Source organism: Phascolarctos cinereus, unplaced genomic scaffold (assembly GCF_003287225.1).
Source record: "Phascolarctos cinereus isolate Bilbo 61053 unplaced genomic scaffold, phaCin_HiC Scaffold_3;HRSCAF=262, whole genome shotgun sequence".
NCBI classification, from domain to species: Eukaryota; Metazoa; Chordata; class Mammalia; order Diprotodontia; family Phascolarctidae; genus Phascolarctos; species Phascolarctos cinereus.
The window spans coordinates 53,780,177-53,799,655 of NW_027555736.1; the positions used below are offsets into that span (position 1 = coordinate 53,780,177).

Here is a 19,479-nt window from a genome sequence, read left to right on the forward strand (position 1 = left end):
CGGTACTTATTCTAGGTTGAAATTCATCTCACTTTCTCTGCGGTATTATTCCCAGAATAGAAGTTTTATCTTTTACAATTATATTTAAAATGATGCTTGGGATAACACCAAAATGGAGGCCTTTTTTTGTGAATCTATCCCTCAGGGAATCAGAATAATACAGTTCATTTATTTCATTTTGGTGTGAAACCCATTTTGGAAATAGCACAGAGATTAACTTCCTTGAAAGTATTTTGATGTGTTTACATTTCCTGTAATTCCGATATGTTTGGTTCAGATAAGGGGAGGGGGCATGCTTGCATCATTTTTGAACCATAAAAAATAGAAAGCCAGAATTACTATATTGCCACCGGTTTGCATTATGTTAAGCTAGTTTAAGAAGAAACTACAGATGTGAAAACTGAAAGATGCTAGGTAATTTCTCTTCTGTAGTTAACCTCATACTTGCTTAATGCAGAGTTTTCATCTTATAATTTGGGATGTGAAAATACAATTGTATGCTTCCTAAAATACTTTAAACAAGAAACAGTGTCATGTTCAATGGCACTTTTTGTGGTAAATAATATTGTCTGTTTCTTTCACTAGGTTGATGGGAATGTGAGCAAAATTTATTGCCAAAACCTTTGCTTGTTAGCCAAGCTCTTCCTGGACCACAAAACCTTGTATTATGATGTTGAGCCGTTCCTTTTTTATGTTCTGACAAAAAATGATGAAAAGGGCTGTCATCTCGTTGGATACTTCTCTAAGGTAAAACAGGGGCTATTATGCCTTCCTTTCCATTTTCAAAAATATTGTGTTTTGAGCCTCTCTCTTTGGGTAAGGTTTCCCACAGTTGTAACTTGAAGAAGTGGCACCTGTTTCTGAAAGGCTAACACCTCCCAAACAGGGCTCTTGAAGGGAGGTGAGGGAGGCACCTTGCCAGCACTGCCGGTCTGTACTTGTAACTCCACCTAATGTTACAGGTGTGCCCTGCAGACTTGAGAGCCTTCCCCTGAGCTTTCTGCCACTTACACTCTTTCTGTGCTCTGTCAGCATGCCTTTTGATGCAGGGCCTAAGAATCTGTCCTCTTTGGCACATTTCAGTGTTGTATTGAAGGCGCTCTTCTCCTTCCCCTTTACTGAGGGCCTCAGGATCCCCAAGAAAGAAGGGAGTCGGTCACTTAAAGAGAATGTTCACGATTTGTTTTTTACTGGTATGTTTCTCATACCCACCCACATCACCGCTACCCTCCTGTATCCCTTCCTGCTCCACCCTCATCCTCTCACTTTGTTCCATGGGTCCTGCTCCCTGATTTTTACCAACTTCTCTTCCTCGTTGCTCCTTATATTCATCTCCTTGAGGTTGAAGAAATCTGACTTTCTCCTGATGCTACTTCATCAACTCAGCCTTCTCTCCTGATCCCCAACACGCTGGATCAGGACAGGAAAAGAACATTCTTCTTGTTCCTCACTGTTATTTCCAGGCCCCTTTCCCATTTACTTTCATCAGCAATCTCTTCTGCTTTGATCTTCTGTTCACTCTTCTGCTCAGGAAGTTCCAGTGGCTCCCTATTGCCCATAGAGTAAAATACAAATGCAAAATCCTCCTGCAGTTTGACTCCATCCCATTTTTTTCTTGATGACACATTACCCTCCCATCACACTCTCTGTCTTCCAGGGATGCAGCATTTTTTGGCACAGGCTTACTCCATGCCTCAAATGCTCTCCTCCCTTCCCTCCAGCCCCTATCCCTAGCAACCCCTAGGTCCCATCAAGGCTCAGCTCAAGCTCTGCATCCTTCAGGTCACTGTAAATTAATTTTGTATATTTATGTGTTTTATACTCTTTATCTTTGAACGTGCTGCATCTACCCAGGAGAGTGTAAACAAGACTTGTTTCACTTTTGGATTAGTGTGCTCAGCACCTAGCATAGGGCTGAGAGATGCTTATTAATTCATGCTTTCTCATTGATACGCTGTTGCTCCAAGAGAATCTCATCTGTGCAAGAAGTTGACATTTTAGTTGTCCCAGGCTAAAACAGTGATTGCATCCCCCGCTGCCCACATTGCCCCTTCAGTTCTCACCCAGGAGGGTTCTTGGTGCTCTTCTCGTCTGTCATAGTTTGTTACACCCCCATACTGGGCGGACACTCAGGCACAGCTGTCTCACCATGCTCCCTCTCTTTTTTTGGGGTCACACATTGAATATCATCTTTTTTCCTGCCATCACTCAGTAATTCTAAGCTCCCTTCTGGTTTCCTTTTTATCTACCCATGAACTGCTCTGTCACATAATGGCCTAATCTTCTTTCGACCCTAAACCAATCCATACGCACACTATTCTTACTGTATTCCCTAACGTGGCCCAGCCTCTCTGACAGTAAACACCCAGGTTCCCTCTGTGCCCTCTCTTCTCTGCCAACGTGACAAATGAGGACAAGGTAAATCACCTGTAACTTCAGGCAGCAATTCCAGCTGCAGAATCCTAACTGCCTTTCTTTGCGTGAATCCTAGATTGAAGGGACTAAAGTGACAGTTGGGTCAGAATTACTAAGTGAAACTATTCCCAAGATCTCTGAATGTTGAGGTGCTTGTTAGAGGACCACTTCTTAGTTCATCTTCCTAGATTGAGCATTAAATCAATCCTTGCTCTTAATCTTAAGTCTCTGAATACAGAAGATGGAGACAAATCTTTCTTCACAAAAATTCTTTACATGTATTTAGAAATTTTTTTCCCACCACTTATGTACTAAAACAGGTTCATTAAGATGTAGGTTTTCTGAGTAGTTCTTTGATACTTAGTATAGTTTGTGATCAGTCTCATTCCTGGTTTGTACTTGGCCAGAGTGTTCACAATCTCATAAGCTTTTTCCTCTGTAGGTAGTTTTGGGCATCTTTTTTTTTTTTATCCTTAATAAAAGATAGCTGCTTTGATGCCAAAAACTCATAAAAATTCCAAATTCCTCTTAAGTTTAAGAATTATTTTGTAGCTTGCATCTTCCAATTCCTACTTTTGTTTCTAGTTATGTACAATATATCTGCTTCCTTTGTTGTTTGGAGGACTTAGAGGTGTTCTTCATTTGATTTTCAAATTTCCAATTTCTCAGACATTTTCATCTTTTATGCAAAGGATAAAATGTACGTAGCCATGGAAAATCTCCCCGTGCTTCAGGTACTACTTTAGTTATACTAACATTAGGAACATTTGCTTCAAGGTAGAAAACAGAATATTAGAGAGTGGAGCATGTTATTTAATGTGCTTCCAGAAGGCTGGCTGGCCATCTAGAGGGACTTGGGGCACTGCTTTCCCCTGTTTCTCCTTGACAGACCCAAGCCATTTAAGTATGGAAAGGATTTCCACTACCTTCTTTACTTCCATTGCTGAGGTCGATACATTCCTGGATTCTGTGTTCTAACTGAGAGTATAGTTAAGAAATGCACCCAGCTCAGGTGGTTTGTCTTAAACTTGTGACGCCATCAGGTGCCAGACTTTTTTGCTTTGTTCTTTCCTTGACGTGGCTGCTCCTCACCTTCCTGAAGCAGTGTCCAAGGGCAGCAGCGAGTGCAGGAAGGGGCCCACGTCAGCAGCACTTTGACATATGTGATCTGCTTCTCCTTCCCTCAGGAAAAGCTTTGCCAGCAGAAGTACAATGTCTCCTGCATAATGATCATGCCCCAGTACCAAAGGCAAGGATTTGGAAGGTTTCTCATTGATTTCAGTAAGTGAAGTGCTTTATTTTCGTTCATGATCCAGAGAGCCTATGGCTGTTATGGGGAAACAGTAACACATAAAACTTTATTTAACCTGCTTTGTTGTTTTTATCAGTAGATAATGGGATTTCTATTTATTTTTACATAGGTTAGAAAAGCATCCCCAAGTGAAAAATTTACTGCTTCCCTGTTATCATACTCTAGGAAATTGAGACAAGATCTCTCTCACACAAAGCTATTATACTGAATGAACTGGCTAAATTACATTCCATTTTGTGATGCTGATTAGTACCAAAAGAGGCAATTATTTGTGATTAAAGCTAAAGGAGGTGTTATTTCAAGGCATTCTCAGTTTTCAAAAAAAAATTGCCTCTTTTACTGAAAGGAATATAAAGGGAATATTTCTATTAAAATAGTTTATCTTTTCAGAAGATCTCTCTTATAGCAGTAACTAAAACCCATTTTTGCATCCTTTTAATTTTAATCTGCAAATTTTCAGTTTTTCAGAGATCTGCCAAAGAACATTTGCTTAATATGTGTTTATTAAATTATCCAAACTCTCTCAATCATATGACTGACTAATATGTAAATAGATTTGCACAAGCAGCTGTTGAGAAGAAATGTTGGGAGAGTTGTGATAGTTGATTGTCATCACTGTTACTCTTATGAATTAGTCAGTAGCCATGGTCGTTTAAGATAGTAAAACCCAGGTACCCTGAATGACGGGTATTCCTGGAATGTGGACGTTTCTAACCTTTGAAAAAATTAGTCAGTAGCATCTCTGCATTCGTTAGATCACTGTGTTTGCCCAAAGGCAGAAGGGGTCATTCAGCCACCAAGCATTATTAAGTACATACTGCGTGCCAGGCACTGTACTGGGTGCTGGAGAAGCAGAGACTCAAATGAAAAGCAGTTCCTGCTCTCACAGAACTTCCATTCCATCAAGGAAGAGGAGGTGCGACTATAAACTTAGGCTAAATCCAAGGTACTCAGAAAGGGTGAGGGCACTAGGAGTTGGAAAGGCTTTGGGTAGAAGGTAATCTTGATTTGTCTCTTAAAGAATGTAAGGAATTCTGTAAGGAGGGGAGGGCATTCCACAAAAAGAGGATGGCCAAGGCAAAGAGAAGAGATGCTGTACAGGAGGAGCGTAGAAAAGGTCACTCGGACTGCTCTGTAGAGTGCAGGGAGGGAAGAACGTATAATGAGGCTACAAAGAAGGGCTGGGGCCACAGAGCGAAGAGCTTTAAAAGCCAAGACAAGTTTGGATTCAGCCTCTTGGCGAGAGGGACTCGTTGAAATTTAGTGCAGAGTGCAGGGAAATCACATGGCTGGGTTGGCACTCAAAAAAATCACCCTAGCCGCTGTGTAGAGGGTGGGTTGGAGTAGAAAGAGACCTGGAGACTGTTGTGGTGGCCTCAGCAGGAGACAAGAAGGGCCTGAGCTTGGATGGTGGCCCTATGAGGAGGAAAAAGGAAGCAGTTGTGATAGATCTTGTGGCAAGATTTGCAACTGACTGATGTGTGGAGTGAAGGAGTCAGGCATAACTCCTAGGTTATGAATATCAGAAAACACCTTTCTCAGAAACTAAGAAAATTCAAGAAATAACCACGTGTTATTCACTTAGTGATTACTCATTAAATGGTAACAATCATAAATGTAATCAAGAAAAAAATACAGTGATATGAGATATGTCCATATCCCTTAATGTTGAAATATTTAGTATCTGGAAAAGACATATTCATCACTCGATTCATTAACTAGGCTTTACTCTTTTACGGGGGAAATTGTATATTTTTATGTTTTTGTTAGTTTGCAGCAGGGAATGTATCTGTGGGAGGCACAATGGTGCAGTGCAAAGAGCTCTGGATGAATTTGGAGTCAAGGTCCTGGGTTATTACCTGTTTGACCTTGGGCAGATCACCTACCTTCTTTCTCTGGGCCTTGTTTTCCTCATCTGTAAAATAAAGGAGCTGAACTCCAAAGTAACTTCCATCTCTAAATCTACAATCCTTTCCTTACTGTCGAATCTGGAGTCTATATGCAATGCTAAAATCTTCATTTACCTGTTTACGGAGAGGTTTTTTCTCTGGGAAGTGATGTTTAGATCCTTTGTTCTGAAATTTTGTGCACAATGCATGAGTTAATCCAATAGCTATTATTAAGAATGATAGTAATAGTTACTAAGTGTCTGGTATGTATGGCACTGGGTCAGTCTAATTACAAAGATGTTCATTTGAAAAAGAATGTAATTATTTCCTGTATCCTTCCACCTTAAAACCTAAAACAATGATGATTTTGGTATAAACCAACATTGTTTTATCCAAATATAATAATACCTTATTGATACAGCATTTTCCAAGAATGAATGAATTTACCTAAATGAATTTTCAAGATAACTAAATTTGTATTCTTTAAATAAAAATTTTTGCTTGTTTTAACCATTTGGATAGGAAATATAAAATGTTTTATACTTTGCTGTATTCTTAAATGTCAGATTTAACTGAGCATAATTAATCCTTTTCTTTATGTTATGGACTCGCTTATTAAGCCCCTTTAGCTTGGACTATGTGGGATTGTGGGAAGGGATCTGGCCACAAGGCCAGGAAGACCTGGTTCCAAAATGACTGACTGACCGAGTGCATGAATGAAGTGTTCATCAGTCACTTACTGTGTTCTGAGCTGCAGATGCACACAGAAAAGTAGGAGAGTCCCCGTCCGCAGACAACTCCCTTGAGACTCTGTTGTAGAACAGCGCTTCTTAAACTGTGAGTCTCAATCCCACTGAAAAAGTTGCAGGTGGAAAAAGCTTAAGAAGCTCTGTTGCAGAGCACATGTTGACCTGCCCTCCTAGAGGAAGTTTCTTAACCAGGGATACTCTATATGAAAGAAATAACAGGTTCAGTCCAGAAAAGACAGAAAAGGACTAGGCAATATGCTTGGTATTGGAGATATGATTTTTATATTGTGAGGTGATTAGTTCTCCGTGTTCTTTTTATTTTATTTTTATCTCTTTCCTCTCTCCAGGCTCTTGACTGGCAAGAGAGTTCTTGTGTCATTCGGCTTGCTTCTAGCGTTCTCTCCCCCAGGGCCCCAGTCTGGAGAATGAGATATAACTCAGGTTGTTGAGAATCTCCTGTTAAGTGATAATGAGTATGGCTCTGTAGAAGGTGTTGGAGGTAAAGTGGGTGGTTTTAGTGTAGGAGAAATCTTTCATAGCTCTCAAGCCTTTTTCATTAATTTGTACTTTTGTGACTATGTCTCAGAAGATCGAGGGTAGAAGACTGGCTTCTAAGTAAATGGAATTGCTAGTGGAAGTCAAAGACTTTTTTAGACTGAGAGCAAAAAGAGAAATGGGAACGTTGGGTCATCTGATCCAGCAGACTAGATGAGGAACTGTGATGAAAAGTTAACACTTAGGGTTAGCCAGGCATCAGTAGGCAGCGGGGCAGCACAGGATCGGACCTGACCCAGAGATCCTTCAGGAGGATCTTCTGCCCCTCTGGCCATGCCTTTGCTTTGTCCCAGCTATACAGAGTTTTAGAAAGAGGGAAAATAATCCCCAGAAGAAGGGATAAAAAGAATTGTTAACATTCATTTGAAGAAGACAACATGAAGGAGGGAATTTAAAGCAAGAGAAGATGTGTTTAAATTGTCACAGTAAAAATGTATGTGTGGTGGCATAATATGACCTCTGTCGTTAGAGGCAGGATTCAGATCTCTGTTCTGATGCTTAGATGTGTGACCCTGAATAGGTCACTTAACCCAAGTCTCAATTTCCTTACTTGTAAAATGGATATAATAATACCCCATATTTAGCCTACAAAGGCTATTGTGAGGATCAAATGAAATATGTGTGAAAGGTGTTTTGTAATCCTTAAGGCCCTATGTAAATGCCAGGGTTTAGTTGAGAAATTAAGAATTCTTTATGGGAAAAGACAGGGGAAGGATACTAGGGATATTATAGTGATAAAAGAAACAAGACATCAATAAAAACTTATTTTAAAAAAGAAATGAAGGGTTCAATCCTAGGGTCTGCCACTTATAGCTGTGTCCCTGAACAAGTGGCTTAACATTTTTTTCTCATGTGTACAGTGGAGGCAGTAATTGAGACCTCCCAGAATTGGAAGGAATGTCCAACTTAAACCTAAATGAGATCCTACCTGGAGGGGAGTGAACACCTTCACTGGAAGCCATTCTCTCCCAAGGCAGCCCATTCCATTTTGGGTTAGGTATCATCATCAGCCTCAGGATGACCCTTTGCAATTTCCACACATTGTTTCCAGCTGTGCCCTCTGGGGGGCACTGATCTCACTTTCAAGCACTAGAGCTTCACATACTTGAGGACAGCCTTTTCAGCTCTCGACTGAATATGCCTGGTTCCTTCTGCTGCTTCTCACATGGTGTAGTCAGCAGTACACTTAACCATCCTGGTTGCCTTCTTCTGCACTACCTACATGTATGTAGCACCTGTCTCTTAGGCGGCTGTGAAGGTCAAATGAGGAAATGTATTTGAGAGTACTTTGTATTATTGTTGTTATTATTGCTAACAACAATAATAATTAGGTAAAATTAATGGTTTGAAGCCAGTACAGTAGGTTGCTAAGAAAAATTATAGAATCACCTTCTTTGGAGACAGTCAGGCAAAGAGTTAGCAGTTGCCATTTTTGTAATGGTTAAAATGTGGTTTTTATTATAGACTGGGGAATTACTTCAGTGACCTTTCAAAATTCCCTTTGTCTTTGGAATTCTAAGCTGTTGGAAGACAGATAATGTAGGGGACGTATTTTCTAGACCATAATTCTCTAACCCTTTAAAGGAGAGTTTTTGCTTCTGGATTTATTTTATTCAAGTAATTTACATGGGCCCTAGAGTCATCTGGGTAATGGAGCATTTTTAGGAAATCAAATAAGATTCTTAAGCAGAAAAATCTTATTTCTTCTAAAATAATTTGTTAGTTAAGCTAGCCTGGAACAAGATACTGGTAGAGTGGAGAGAAAGCTACAGTTGCCTGCATCCTCCAGTTGCGCATTTGAATTGCAGATACTAATGTAATAGTTTTCCTTATATTCATAGAGAACCTTTCTTCCAGTAATCTTAGAACACTTAAGACATTTGGACATATTCTATGTTGCCTTTCTCTTTCAGGAGAACATCAGGTAAGTAATGAAGATGTTAGCCCAGATTATCCCAAAATGCAAAGAGATGCCTTCATGATAGCTTGCTTTTCACCTCCACGTAGGGAGGGGAACCAGGTTCGCCAGCCAGGGGATTGCAAAGCCTGACCTGTTCACTTATGGCACATCATCTTTCCTCCTTCCCCCTGTTGTAGGCCAGATTTAATTCAAGCCGGATTGGTACTTAAGATTTGGAGTTGGAATGAAATAGGACACTCCCAGACCATTTAACAGTTTTTAAAACAGGCTTTAATTAGACATAGTAGGCAAAGGATACTCCACTAGGTTATAGCATTGATTTAGTTGAGCATAGCTTTCCTCCCTCTGTGTCGGCAATGCTGCCTTACTGGTCAGGTCTGAGAAAGCACAGCTCGTCTCTCTTTGTAGACCAGCTTCTGTACTTAGGCCACCAAGAGGCTACCTTAATGACCAGCCCCTTATTCCCTTTAGCCTGTCTAGTCTTAAGGGCAGTTTCAGTCCATTTGAAGGAAAAACTAACCTAACCTTCATGACAGGCATTACTCGTAACACATCCCCTTCCCCTACCAGACCTCTTCTTCCCTTCTTTTAGCTTGTAGTTCTTTCTAGCTCTGAAGAGGTATGGCCAGAAGCTGATACCACAGCCCCTTTCCAAATATTCCTAAGCAATCTTCTCTCCCCACCATTCAACCACCCCAAAAATAACCTCAAAACTTTCTGCAAAATAAAAAGAAGTTCCAGCCAATAAAAAGGTTGAGGACCTTGCTGTGTCCCAGTAAGGAAGGAAGATAATGGTTGTTCTTCCCGCATTTCTTTGATTGCTGAGGCACTGGAGAAGATGGCCAGCTAAACCTTGCAGGACTGGATAGTCACTGAACAGGCCAAGAGTCCAAGAATCCAGTAATACCATAGTGTCTCAGCCCTGCTCCTGCTGCAGTTGCTGGTGGTTTTGTTTCAGACCTTCTTTTGTTCACATCTCATACTCTTTACCAGCTAGTTCATTGTTTTCGAGGTAGAGAAGGAATATTGTCTTCATAATCAAAGAATATTTAAGAATGTTGAGGAAATAGCTAAGTTGGCAGTGACAAGAGAGCTTGCAGTCACATTTACTGGCCACCACATGACTAATAAAATAGGGAACAGCTCCTGCTACTTAGCGAGGACTGAAGCATCAATCAGCAATCACCACATCGCTGTCAGGAAAATGTCACAGATATATCTGTGAGCCAAAAAGTGTCATCCTACTGACAGAACCTAAAGCAGGCCACCACAGCAATGTATGGTATAGATTGCTAAAGAGATTGGTACGATTCATTAAGGGCTGTCACAAAAGGAACACAGTGGCACTAGGCCTTGTGAGCCCATGACTGATCAACAGCCCAGCCAGAAATGTCCACAGAGCAGCAGAGTATGGGCAGCCCTCCCTCTGCTGGAATAACACAGAAGCTTCCTGTGATGCTGCTGTACTAATGCAGCCGTGGAATAGGTGAATCTGGGAGGTTGTTGTCCTACAGCTTTTGAGTCAAGGTAGCATGAAACAGTATTAGTAAAATTGGTTTAATATGGCTTATGCTACGACGACGTCGTTAATGAATGCCAAGGGAAAAAATAATGCAAACACCAAAAAAAGCCAATAGAATGAATGGTAAAAAAATGTTGTAATACATGGCAGCTTATTTTGCAGATAGATATAGTTGCCCTGCAAATGCCAGATAAAATCAATAATGATTATGTAACATTCTTTTTCATACCCCACCCCTTACACCTGTACATTCAGTTTAGCTTACATTAGCCTTTGTGGCAACGTCCACATCAAATTTTAGCAATGTCTGATAAATGGTGACATATCGACACTGATTAAATCCAGAGTTATATTGACTGTTATGACATCAAAGAAGCTTCAATCAAACCATTTGTGGGATTTTTGTAGAATGTCCTCACACTTAAAAAATACAGCGACCAGGAGAGAAGAAATTCCTTGTTAATATTTTTGTCATTTAGCTTAAAGCCCCATCAGAGATAAGTCCTAACTTGGAGAAATAAGTAGAGGTGAAGCAAATTGCTACTGCGTTCCTTAATGAAGAGTAGAAAATGGTGAGACCCTGGGTCTTGGCATCCAATTCCCTACCTGTCAAGAGGAAAGATGGGGCTACAAGGTATTCCTTAGTCATCCTTGGCCCGGATGAATTGACAGTGAACATCATATAACTCTTGTTCCATTAGCTAAATTTTGAAACAGAAGGAGTGCTTAGCCTTTAAGTGGGGTTTGGGCCAAAAGCAACTGGTGCAAGTATGGATGAAGCAAGGTAAAACTGACAGAATTAAACTCATTTGTAGTTCGAGACTTGGATTTATTGCCATTCTGTTGAAGAAGCAGGTCAAGTGTTTGATTTTTCCCCTTAAATTATAGTATCTCAGGGTTGTGAAAATATGAAAAAAAAAAGTGAAGGTTTTTTGTTCAGATTTAGAAATCAGGTATTCTCCCATTCTAGTCAGAGTCCTGACTGCTGCCTAATATTTGCATCTTGCTCTGACTTTGTTTTCTAATATTTTAAAAAATGATAGTACCATATTATATGGCTATATGTGTGTATATATGTATATATACCATATAATAACATAGCATGAAGTTTTGAATGATTGATGCCTTTATAGAAGCTATAACAAATTAACTAAATTTTAAATTGCTTAAAGCCAAAGGCTCTTAGCCTTTTTTTGTGTTCTGGACCCCTTTGGCAGTCTGGTCAAGCCTATGGACCTTTCTCAGAATAGTGTTTTTAAATATGTAAAATATAATACATAGAATTACAAAGGAAACCAATTGTGTTGAAATACTGTTATCAAAATAGCACTTCAACATTCAAACTGTACCAGGTAAATGGTAATCAGTCAGTTGGCATGTTGAAATTCTTTCCTCAGTGCTGCTGAGGCTGTGCCTAAAAAGATGTGATGGGCAGTGTAGAAAACACATTTCCTTCCTGAAAGTAGGTCAAGAAAAGATAGGTTAAGGGAATCAAACTTCTTTTACCTTCTGACTGCTGTGATTTGGCACCAGCATTCTCAGAGATGATGTGAAAATCGGGCTGTATTAAAAAAAAAATTCAGAAATTAGCTTTTGAAAATTCAAGGGCAGGGGTGGGGAACCTGAAGCCTCGAGGTAATATGTGGCCCTCTAGGTCCTCAAGTGTGGCCCTTTGACTGAATCTAAACTTCTCTGCTCTAGGGGAATGAGAAGGATAAGAAAAGCAAGTTATCGCTTGGAGTTTTTTAACTCCAAGCAAATGGCTTTTGGATTACAAGCTCTGTGTTTTCTGGTTCTTGTCACTCCATATCGGTCTTGGGAAAGAATTGCTAAGGCAATCCAAAGTAGTTGAAAGGGAAGTTTAAGTGTTCGTAAACCGAGGGATTCGGGTGCTATTTGGCAACTGGGCCGTAGCTAGCAAATGAACCAATTGAAGTAAAAAATAACTTATAATAATCAGTAATTGTGGCATTCTACTTAATTAGATATTAACCAATAAATTTCTTTTTACTTTGACGTTTTTTGTTGCAAATTTTTCCAAGACATATTAGTTGACTGTTTTGTCGAAACCTCCATTCTCCTGCATTAATGATGACACACCCTCTGTAGCTGATTGTGTCTGTCCTCCAGGACCAGCCTGTGAGTAGAAAACCGAGTTTGAATCCCACCTCTTAAACTTATTGGCTCTGAGACATTGGGTGGCAAGTCTTTGAATCCCCTTAAGTCTATTTCCTCTTCTATAAGATGAGGAGAATAATATTTATCATGCCTCCCCAGAGTGGCATGAATCAAATACAGTCATTTTTGTGAAGTGCTTTGAAGACTTTAAAGCATTATATACATTTCAGCTATTATTTTTTTTTTGTTTTAAAATGTGAGACTAAAATCTTTGTAAAATGTAAAATTTGTAAAATTGAAATGCAGCTTACTCAGATTTAAACATTTTTATTGCAATCTGGAAGTTGCTTTTGGGGGGAAATAAATCCCTGTTGCAAGACTTTTTCTTATGACTACATACTTCCTCATGGAAAAAAAAAATCCAGCCAACTAAGAGTTCTGGTTAGTTGACTCCCAGTAAATCCAGGCTTTACTGAATGGACTGTCTGTAACAATCCAGGAAAGAAGGAGTGAGTAGAGGCCCTAGCTTTCCCTAGATATGGGACTTTGTAGGAAGGGGGCAGAGTTAGAAGTTACAGGGAAGCCATAACAGGAAAAATAGTAAAAAGAAGAAAATAGCTTACAGTCAACATGAGAAGATTAAGCGATACTGAGAAGTGTTGGAACGATGCTTATATTGCCTCACTCAGTTGCTATGTGGTTTTGTTTTGCTGAGCTCTTTTTTCTCCCTTTTAAATTTTTATTACAAGAAATGACTTGCTGGGTAGGAAAGGAGGTATATTGAAGCATGAAGCTTTTGTAAAAAATATAATATGTCAGTAAAAATTTAGAAGAATAGGAAAGGAGTCATTTCATCCTCTAACAAGAAAATCTAGGGGATACAGCCAAGTCAGTAATCAAAACACATTTATAGAGTTGTATGCTTATATTAATAAGAAAGAGAAACTCAACAAGTCTATGCTTTATAAAATTAGAAAGAGAACAAAGAACAGAAAAGAACTAACGAAGATAAAATACCCATTAACTACACTGAAATTTTAAACGCACTTTAAATGATAAATAAAACCAAGTACCATTTTTCAAAGATAAAATTGATAAATAGGGCATCTAATTTTTTTAGAAGTAAGAAGGCAAACCCAAATGACCAGATCTTGCACTGGAAAAGAAACTATCACAATGAGTATGCAAAAGGGATATGACCAGAAAGAGCCTGTCAAACTTGACAGGGTTCGAGGATGAGGTGTTTGCTATAGTTTCTCCTTACCAGGTTAAAAAACAGTCTCCATTAACACATTTGGGACTTATATTGTCACCTTGGTCTGGAGTTTAAATGAGTACCCTTGCCTTTGATCCATTAATTCCACATTATGATTGAGTCATGTTTAATATACACTTTGACTTGATCTTTAAAAAGGATTAATAGGAAGAGGTTTTCAGAGATGAGAACCAGAGTTGGGACAGGGAGAAGTTAGTTTGACTCACACAGTTGCCAGTTCTCTGTCCAGATGGTCCTTTCAGATCTAGAACTCATGTGACCCCAGGAGAAGAGGGAACTATGTGCCCCTTAGAAGAAGATGGAAATAGATGGCAAAAATGGAGCAATGAGAATTCCTGGAGAAATCCAAGCTTCTTGTAGAAAGAAAAGTAAATTCCTACACCAAGGAGAGGAGTTTCTGTAGCCAAGGAACACCAAGGAACAGAGCCATAATATAGCAAATCAAACCCACAACTTGCTTTCTACACTTACTGTCAGTTATGTGACACGTGCAGGTCTTTGGAAAGGGGCTAACTCACTGCCCATTCCTAGTACTTTTCCCTTTAGGTGGGCTTCAGTTATAGGGTAGAAACATAAGACTGAATATTATATAGTTCTAGGAGAAGACGCAGTTGTTTTGATTATATGCTCAGATATGAGTCCTTTTTGTTTTTTATTTTCTGTTCAGTGAAATAAAACCTATCCTGTATTGTTAACCTGATTACTTGAATGGGAGCTGAAATCCCGCAATTAGACAGAGATGGAGGAATGGGAGGCAAAATGACATTCTGAGTAGGGCAACAGCATGAGCAAAGGTGCAGTGCCCCAGTGCTTCAGGGTGGGTTCAGGGAATGATAAGTAGTCTGAAGTAAAAGATTTATCCAGTAAGGTGATGAGTCTGGGAAAATTGGTTGGGACCAAATTATGATGGGCCTTTAATGTCAAGCTTAAGCACTTTTATGTTTTCCTCTGTGTAGTTGGGACTTATAAAAGGTCTTGGGTACATAATGCATTAAGTGATAGGATCAGAGAAAGATTTCTGTGACAGAAGTGTATAGGATAAACTGTAGTGAAAAGAGCCTAGAGGAAAGGAGCCCATTTAAGAAGCTGTTACAGGGGTGTGACCTGGGGCAAGTCATTTAACCCCAATTGCCTGAAAAAAATAATTTAAAAAAAAAAGAAGCTATTACAGGGGCAGCTAGGTGGCGCAGTGGATAGGGCATCGACTCTGGAGTTGGGAAGACCTGAGTTCAAATCCAGCCTCAGATACTTAACACTTACTAGCTGTGTGACCCTGGGCAAGTCACTCAACCGCATTGCCTAGCCCCCTAAAAAAAAAAAGAAAAAGAAAAAGAAGCTATTACATTAGATCAGGCAAAAAGTAATAGGGCTTGAGTTAAGATGTTAATAGTAGTAACAGAGAGGAAGGGATGGGGAGAATGACAACAGGACTAGTGACTACATGTGGCTGTCCAGGGAGGGAGTAGTAAAGGTGACTGTTTTGAACCAGCTGGATGAGGACAGGGTTCTTCATCTGGGAACTGGGAACTTGGCTTTTTAAGTATTTTTATTACTCAATTCCAATATAATTAGCTTCCTTTGTAAACCTATGGGTTTAGGTTTTTTTACACATTTAAAAAGAATATTCTGAGAAGTCTGTAGTCTTCACCACATTACCAAAGGGATCCAAGGCCAAAAAAAAAAAAGAAGGCCAAGAACTCCTGGATGAGGAGAATATTAACGGAACTAGGGAGAGCAGGAGGAAGAAGGACAGGTTTGGGGGGGCCTTGGGGGTGGGGCACACGAATTAATTTGTATTGAATTTATGCTGCTATCATGGAATCCAAGAGAAGATTTTCAAGATGCAGCTGAAAATCCTAGCCTCAGACTTGGGAGAGAAGAATCATCTGCACAGAATTTATAGTTACCAAGATATAACTAGGTGATGCCAACGATTAGAACTCTTGGGGAAATAGCACCATGTAAGGGACCAGGGAGAAAGAGAACACAGATGGAGGAAAAGAGCCACTTAGAATACAGTGACAGAGAAACCAAGAACAGAGGGAACTTCCATGATTGGGTGTCATTAGTGTCATATGTAGAAGAGGGAGATTGATAGGACAGGGTTCCTAAAGAGGTAGGAAAGTGCAGAATCTGGGACTGAAGTGAAGAGATTGGTCCAGAAAAAGAAGAACAGCTTCGCTTCCTCCGAGATGGGGGAGAAGAAGCTGAGAATTAGTGAAACTAATGAGAAAGTCTGCAGCGGAAAGGAAGGAAGCTTAAGGTGCTTCCATTTGATGACCTTAGACTCCCCAGTAAAGTTGAGGTAGGTCAGGTTTTGGGCCAAGAGTGAGATGAACAACGTTGGGAGTTTTGAGCAGGGTTTGGAAATTCCTCAGTCCATAGGGAATCTAGTAGCAATGACAATTAAGATAACTAGGACATAATGAGAACCCAGCTAAAGTTAGGTAGCAATCCTTTAACACCAGAGGGTAAAGAGGAGAGTGGGGTTTGGGCGTGGGTAAGATGGGTACAGCAGAAGGATGAGAGATCATAGATCCCTGAAAGGTGGTGAGTCTGCTGCAGATAGTCCTTTCAACAAGTGCTGGAGGGGAACTTTGGGAAGCTGGCCACACCTGTTTTATGGTGAGGCAGAGAGCGCAGTGGCGTCCGTGTAGACTCAAGGAGCAGGATGGCTGTCTCTTGGTGGGGTTTAGGAAGGTAGATGTAAGGGCTTCTTCTTTCACAATATTAGCCCCTTTTCTAGGCATAAAAAGTTGGAAAATACCGTGAAGCTGTGCTGGCTGCGTCCACTATGGTTTTATGTGGCAAAGTTGGGACCAGGCCCTTACTGCCACGAAGCAATCTCTTTATACCTCCTTAACTTCTTCACTGTCCCACTCGCTCTAGTAGCTATTCCAGACCTTTCCTCCCTCCTCAAGCTTCTCAGGAAAACCCCTTTCTTACCCTCTCAGCTGAGAACTTCTCATATTTTTTTCACTGAAAAAATGGAGGCCATTTGCCAAGCTCCCTTTTTGTCCCTCCTCCTCATGTCACCTTGCTCATTGTTGTCTCTTTCACTCCTGAGTCATCAGAGAAGTGGTCCTTCTCTTTGCCAAGGCAGACTCCTTAACATTGATGCTGCATCCACTTCTATCCCATCTTCTCTCTCTCTATCATGTCTACCCTTTCACTAATCTTCAGTCTCTGTTGGCTGCTGCTTCTCTGCGGCCAGTAGACATTGCAATATCTTCCCCAGCTTTCAGAAACCTCCGCTGTCATCCTACCCTTACTCTCCTCAGCTAAACTCCTTGAGAGAGCCTCTAATTTAGATCAGTCATCCAGTCAGTAAACATTTGTTACGTGCTTGCTGAGTGCCGGGGATACAAGGAAAGGCAGAAGACCGTGCTTTCTCCCAAGGAACTCACAATCTAATGGATGAGAGAGGATGAATTGGCGGTGGTGGACAGAGAGAAGATACTCGAAAGGCTTCCTGTAGAAGGTGGGCTTTCTTCCGGGATTTGAAGAAAGCCAGGAGGTAGAGATAGGGAGGAAAGCCTCGTAGTCATGGGGATAGCCAGTGAAAATGCCTGGAGCTGGGAAGTGGAGTGTCATGTTCAAGGAACAGCCAGGAGACCAGGGTAACTGAAGAGTCCGGAGGAGGAGAAGACTACTGGAAAGGGGTAAGTTATGAAGGGCTTTGAATGCCAAACAGAGGATTTTATGTTTGATCCTGGAAGTGATAGGGAGCCACTGGAGTTTATTGAATGGGGGAAGAGAGGAGAGGGCGGCAGTGACAAGGGCCTATAATTTAGGAAGATTCCTTTGACTGCAATGGGGAGAGACTTGTGGAAGGCAGACCAACCAGAAGGCTGTTGTAGTAGGCTAGGTGGGAAGCAGTGTCAGAAGAGAAGAGGGCATATATAAGAGATGTTATGATGGTAAAAACTAACCGCAAATTGGATATGGGAGGTGAGAGAGTGAGGCATTGAGGATCACTCCTAGGTTTCAGACTTAGATGACTAGGAGGATTGTGGTACCCTCAGCATTTTGTAGGAAAATTGGGAAGAGGAGAGGGTTGGAAAGATAATGAATCCAGTGTCCACTTCTTCTCCTCTTCTTCTTTACAAACCCGCCACAGTCTGGATTCTGACCTCATCATTCAACTGAAACTGCCCTCTCCAGAATTGCCAACAACCCCTTTGTTGCCAAATCCAGTGGACTTTTATCAGTCCTTATGTTCTTAACTTTTCTGCAGTCTTTGACACTGTTGATTATCCTTTTCTCCTTGATACTTTCTTCTTTCTCTCTTGGTTTTTCTTGTAACGTCTCTTGCTGGCTTTCCAGATCATGCTCACTAACTAGATGTCCTCCAAAGCTCCATCCTCTTTGGGCCCTCTTTGCTTGGGGATCTCATCAGCCGCCATGGATACAACTCTCCTCACTTCTTGTCCCACATCACCAGCTGCCTATTTGACATCTTGGACTGGATCTCCCTTCCACAGACATCTCAAATTCAACAGATCCAAAACTAAACTCGTTGTTTTTCCCAAAACCCTCCTGTCTTCCCAGCTTCCCCATTATTGTTAGTGGTATCACTGTCCTGCCCTTCACCCGAGTTCACAACCTGAATATCAGACTCAACTCCTCAGTCACATCCATCCCACATATGCAATCTCTTGCCGGTTCTTGTCCTTTCTGCTGTGACAACATCTCTCATATATGTCTCCTTCTTTGTACTCACAGAGCTGCCAGCCAGGTGAAGACCTTCATCATCTCCCTGCCACAAATCTCTCCCCTCTCTATTCCATTCTTCAACTCAGCTCCCAAAGTAATCTTCCTAAATTGCAAGTCTGATCACATGACACTCAGTAAACTCAGTTTGCTACCTGTCACTTCCAGGATCAAATACAGAATACTCTGTTTTGCTTTCAGTGCATACAAACCTTTCCACCTTTTCAGTCTTCTTATATGTGACTCTCTTTCACGTACTCTACGATCCAGCAACATTGGCCTTCTTGCTCTTCTTCACATAAAACACTTCATCTCCCAGCTCTGTGCTTCTTCATTGTCTGTCCCTCATGCTTAGAATGCTCTTCTTCCTCCTTTCCACCTCGTCATTTCCTTGGCTTCTTTCCAAACAGGTCTCAAACCCCGACTCTCTGAAAGAGCTTTTTCCCAGTGTGGGTCTCATCTCTCCACCCCCTTCCCTCTGAACTTACGTCCCATTTACTTGTTTTGTTTGTACATAGTTAAGTGCATATTATCTCTTCCATTAACGTGTCAGCTTCTTGAGGGCAAGATGAGTTTTTGTCTGTCTTTGTATCCCTAGAACTTAGCCCAGTGCCTGGCACATAGTAAGCATTTAATAAATGTTTGACCTAAAGAATGAGCGTGAGAGAACATTATGACGTCTTGTAGGGAAGCTATCAGTTACTAAAAAGCCTATACATCTTACTGATTGAAAAGCTTGAAATAAGCTTCAAATCCCCAAGGGGAACTGGCTGTTACATGTAATATTTACTTGCTCATTCTTAAGTTTTTATTAGTTAACCTTCTGTTTTTATGGTTCAAGGGGCTCTGGATAGCTATCTAGTCATTGTCAAAATTGTATCTGTGTTTATTATATAGCAACGTATACATCTTCCTAGGTTTCTCTTAACTGTTCTTGTTATACATAATAAAACCTGAAGTTTGTGGCCTGGTGTGCTGAATTGACTTGAGAAAGTAGAAGAAGCTATTA

The 19,479-nt window shown here is 40.7% G+C and overlaps 1 protein-coding gene across 9 annotated transcripts in view; it reads left to right on the plus strand.

Annotated features, from left to right (window-relative positions):
* KAT6B (lysine acetyltransferase 6B) overlaps window positions 1–19,479 on the plus strand; it is a 223,576-nt gene that overhangs the window by 160,398 nt on the left and 43,699 nt on the right. For all 9 annotated transcript variants that reach the window (XM_078150858.1, XM_078150857.1, XM_078150856.1 and 6 more), the window contains 2 exons: window positions 586–747; window positions 3,603–3,696. In XM_078150858.1, the coding sequence (XP_078006984.1) occupies window positions 586–747; window positions 3,603–3,696 (256 nt within the window). The remainder of the gene's footprint in view (window positions 1–585; window positions 748–3,602; window positions 3,697–19,479) is intronic.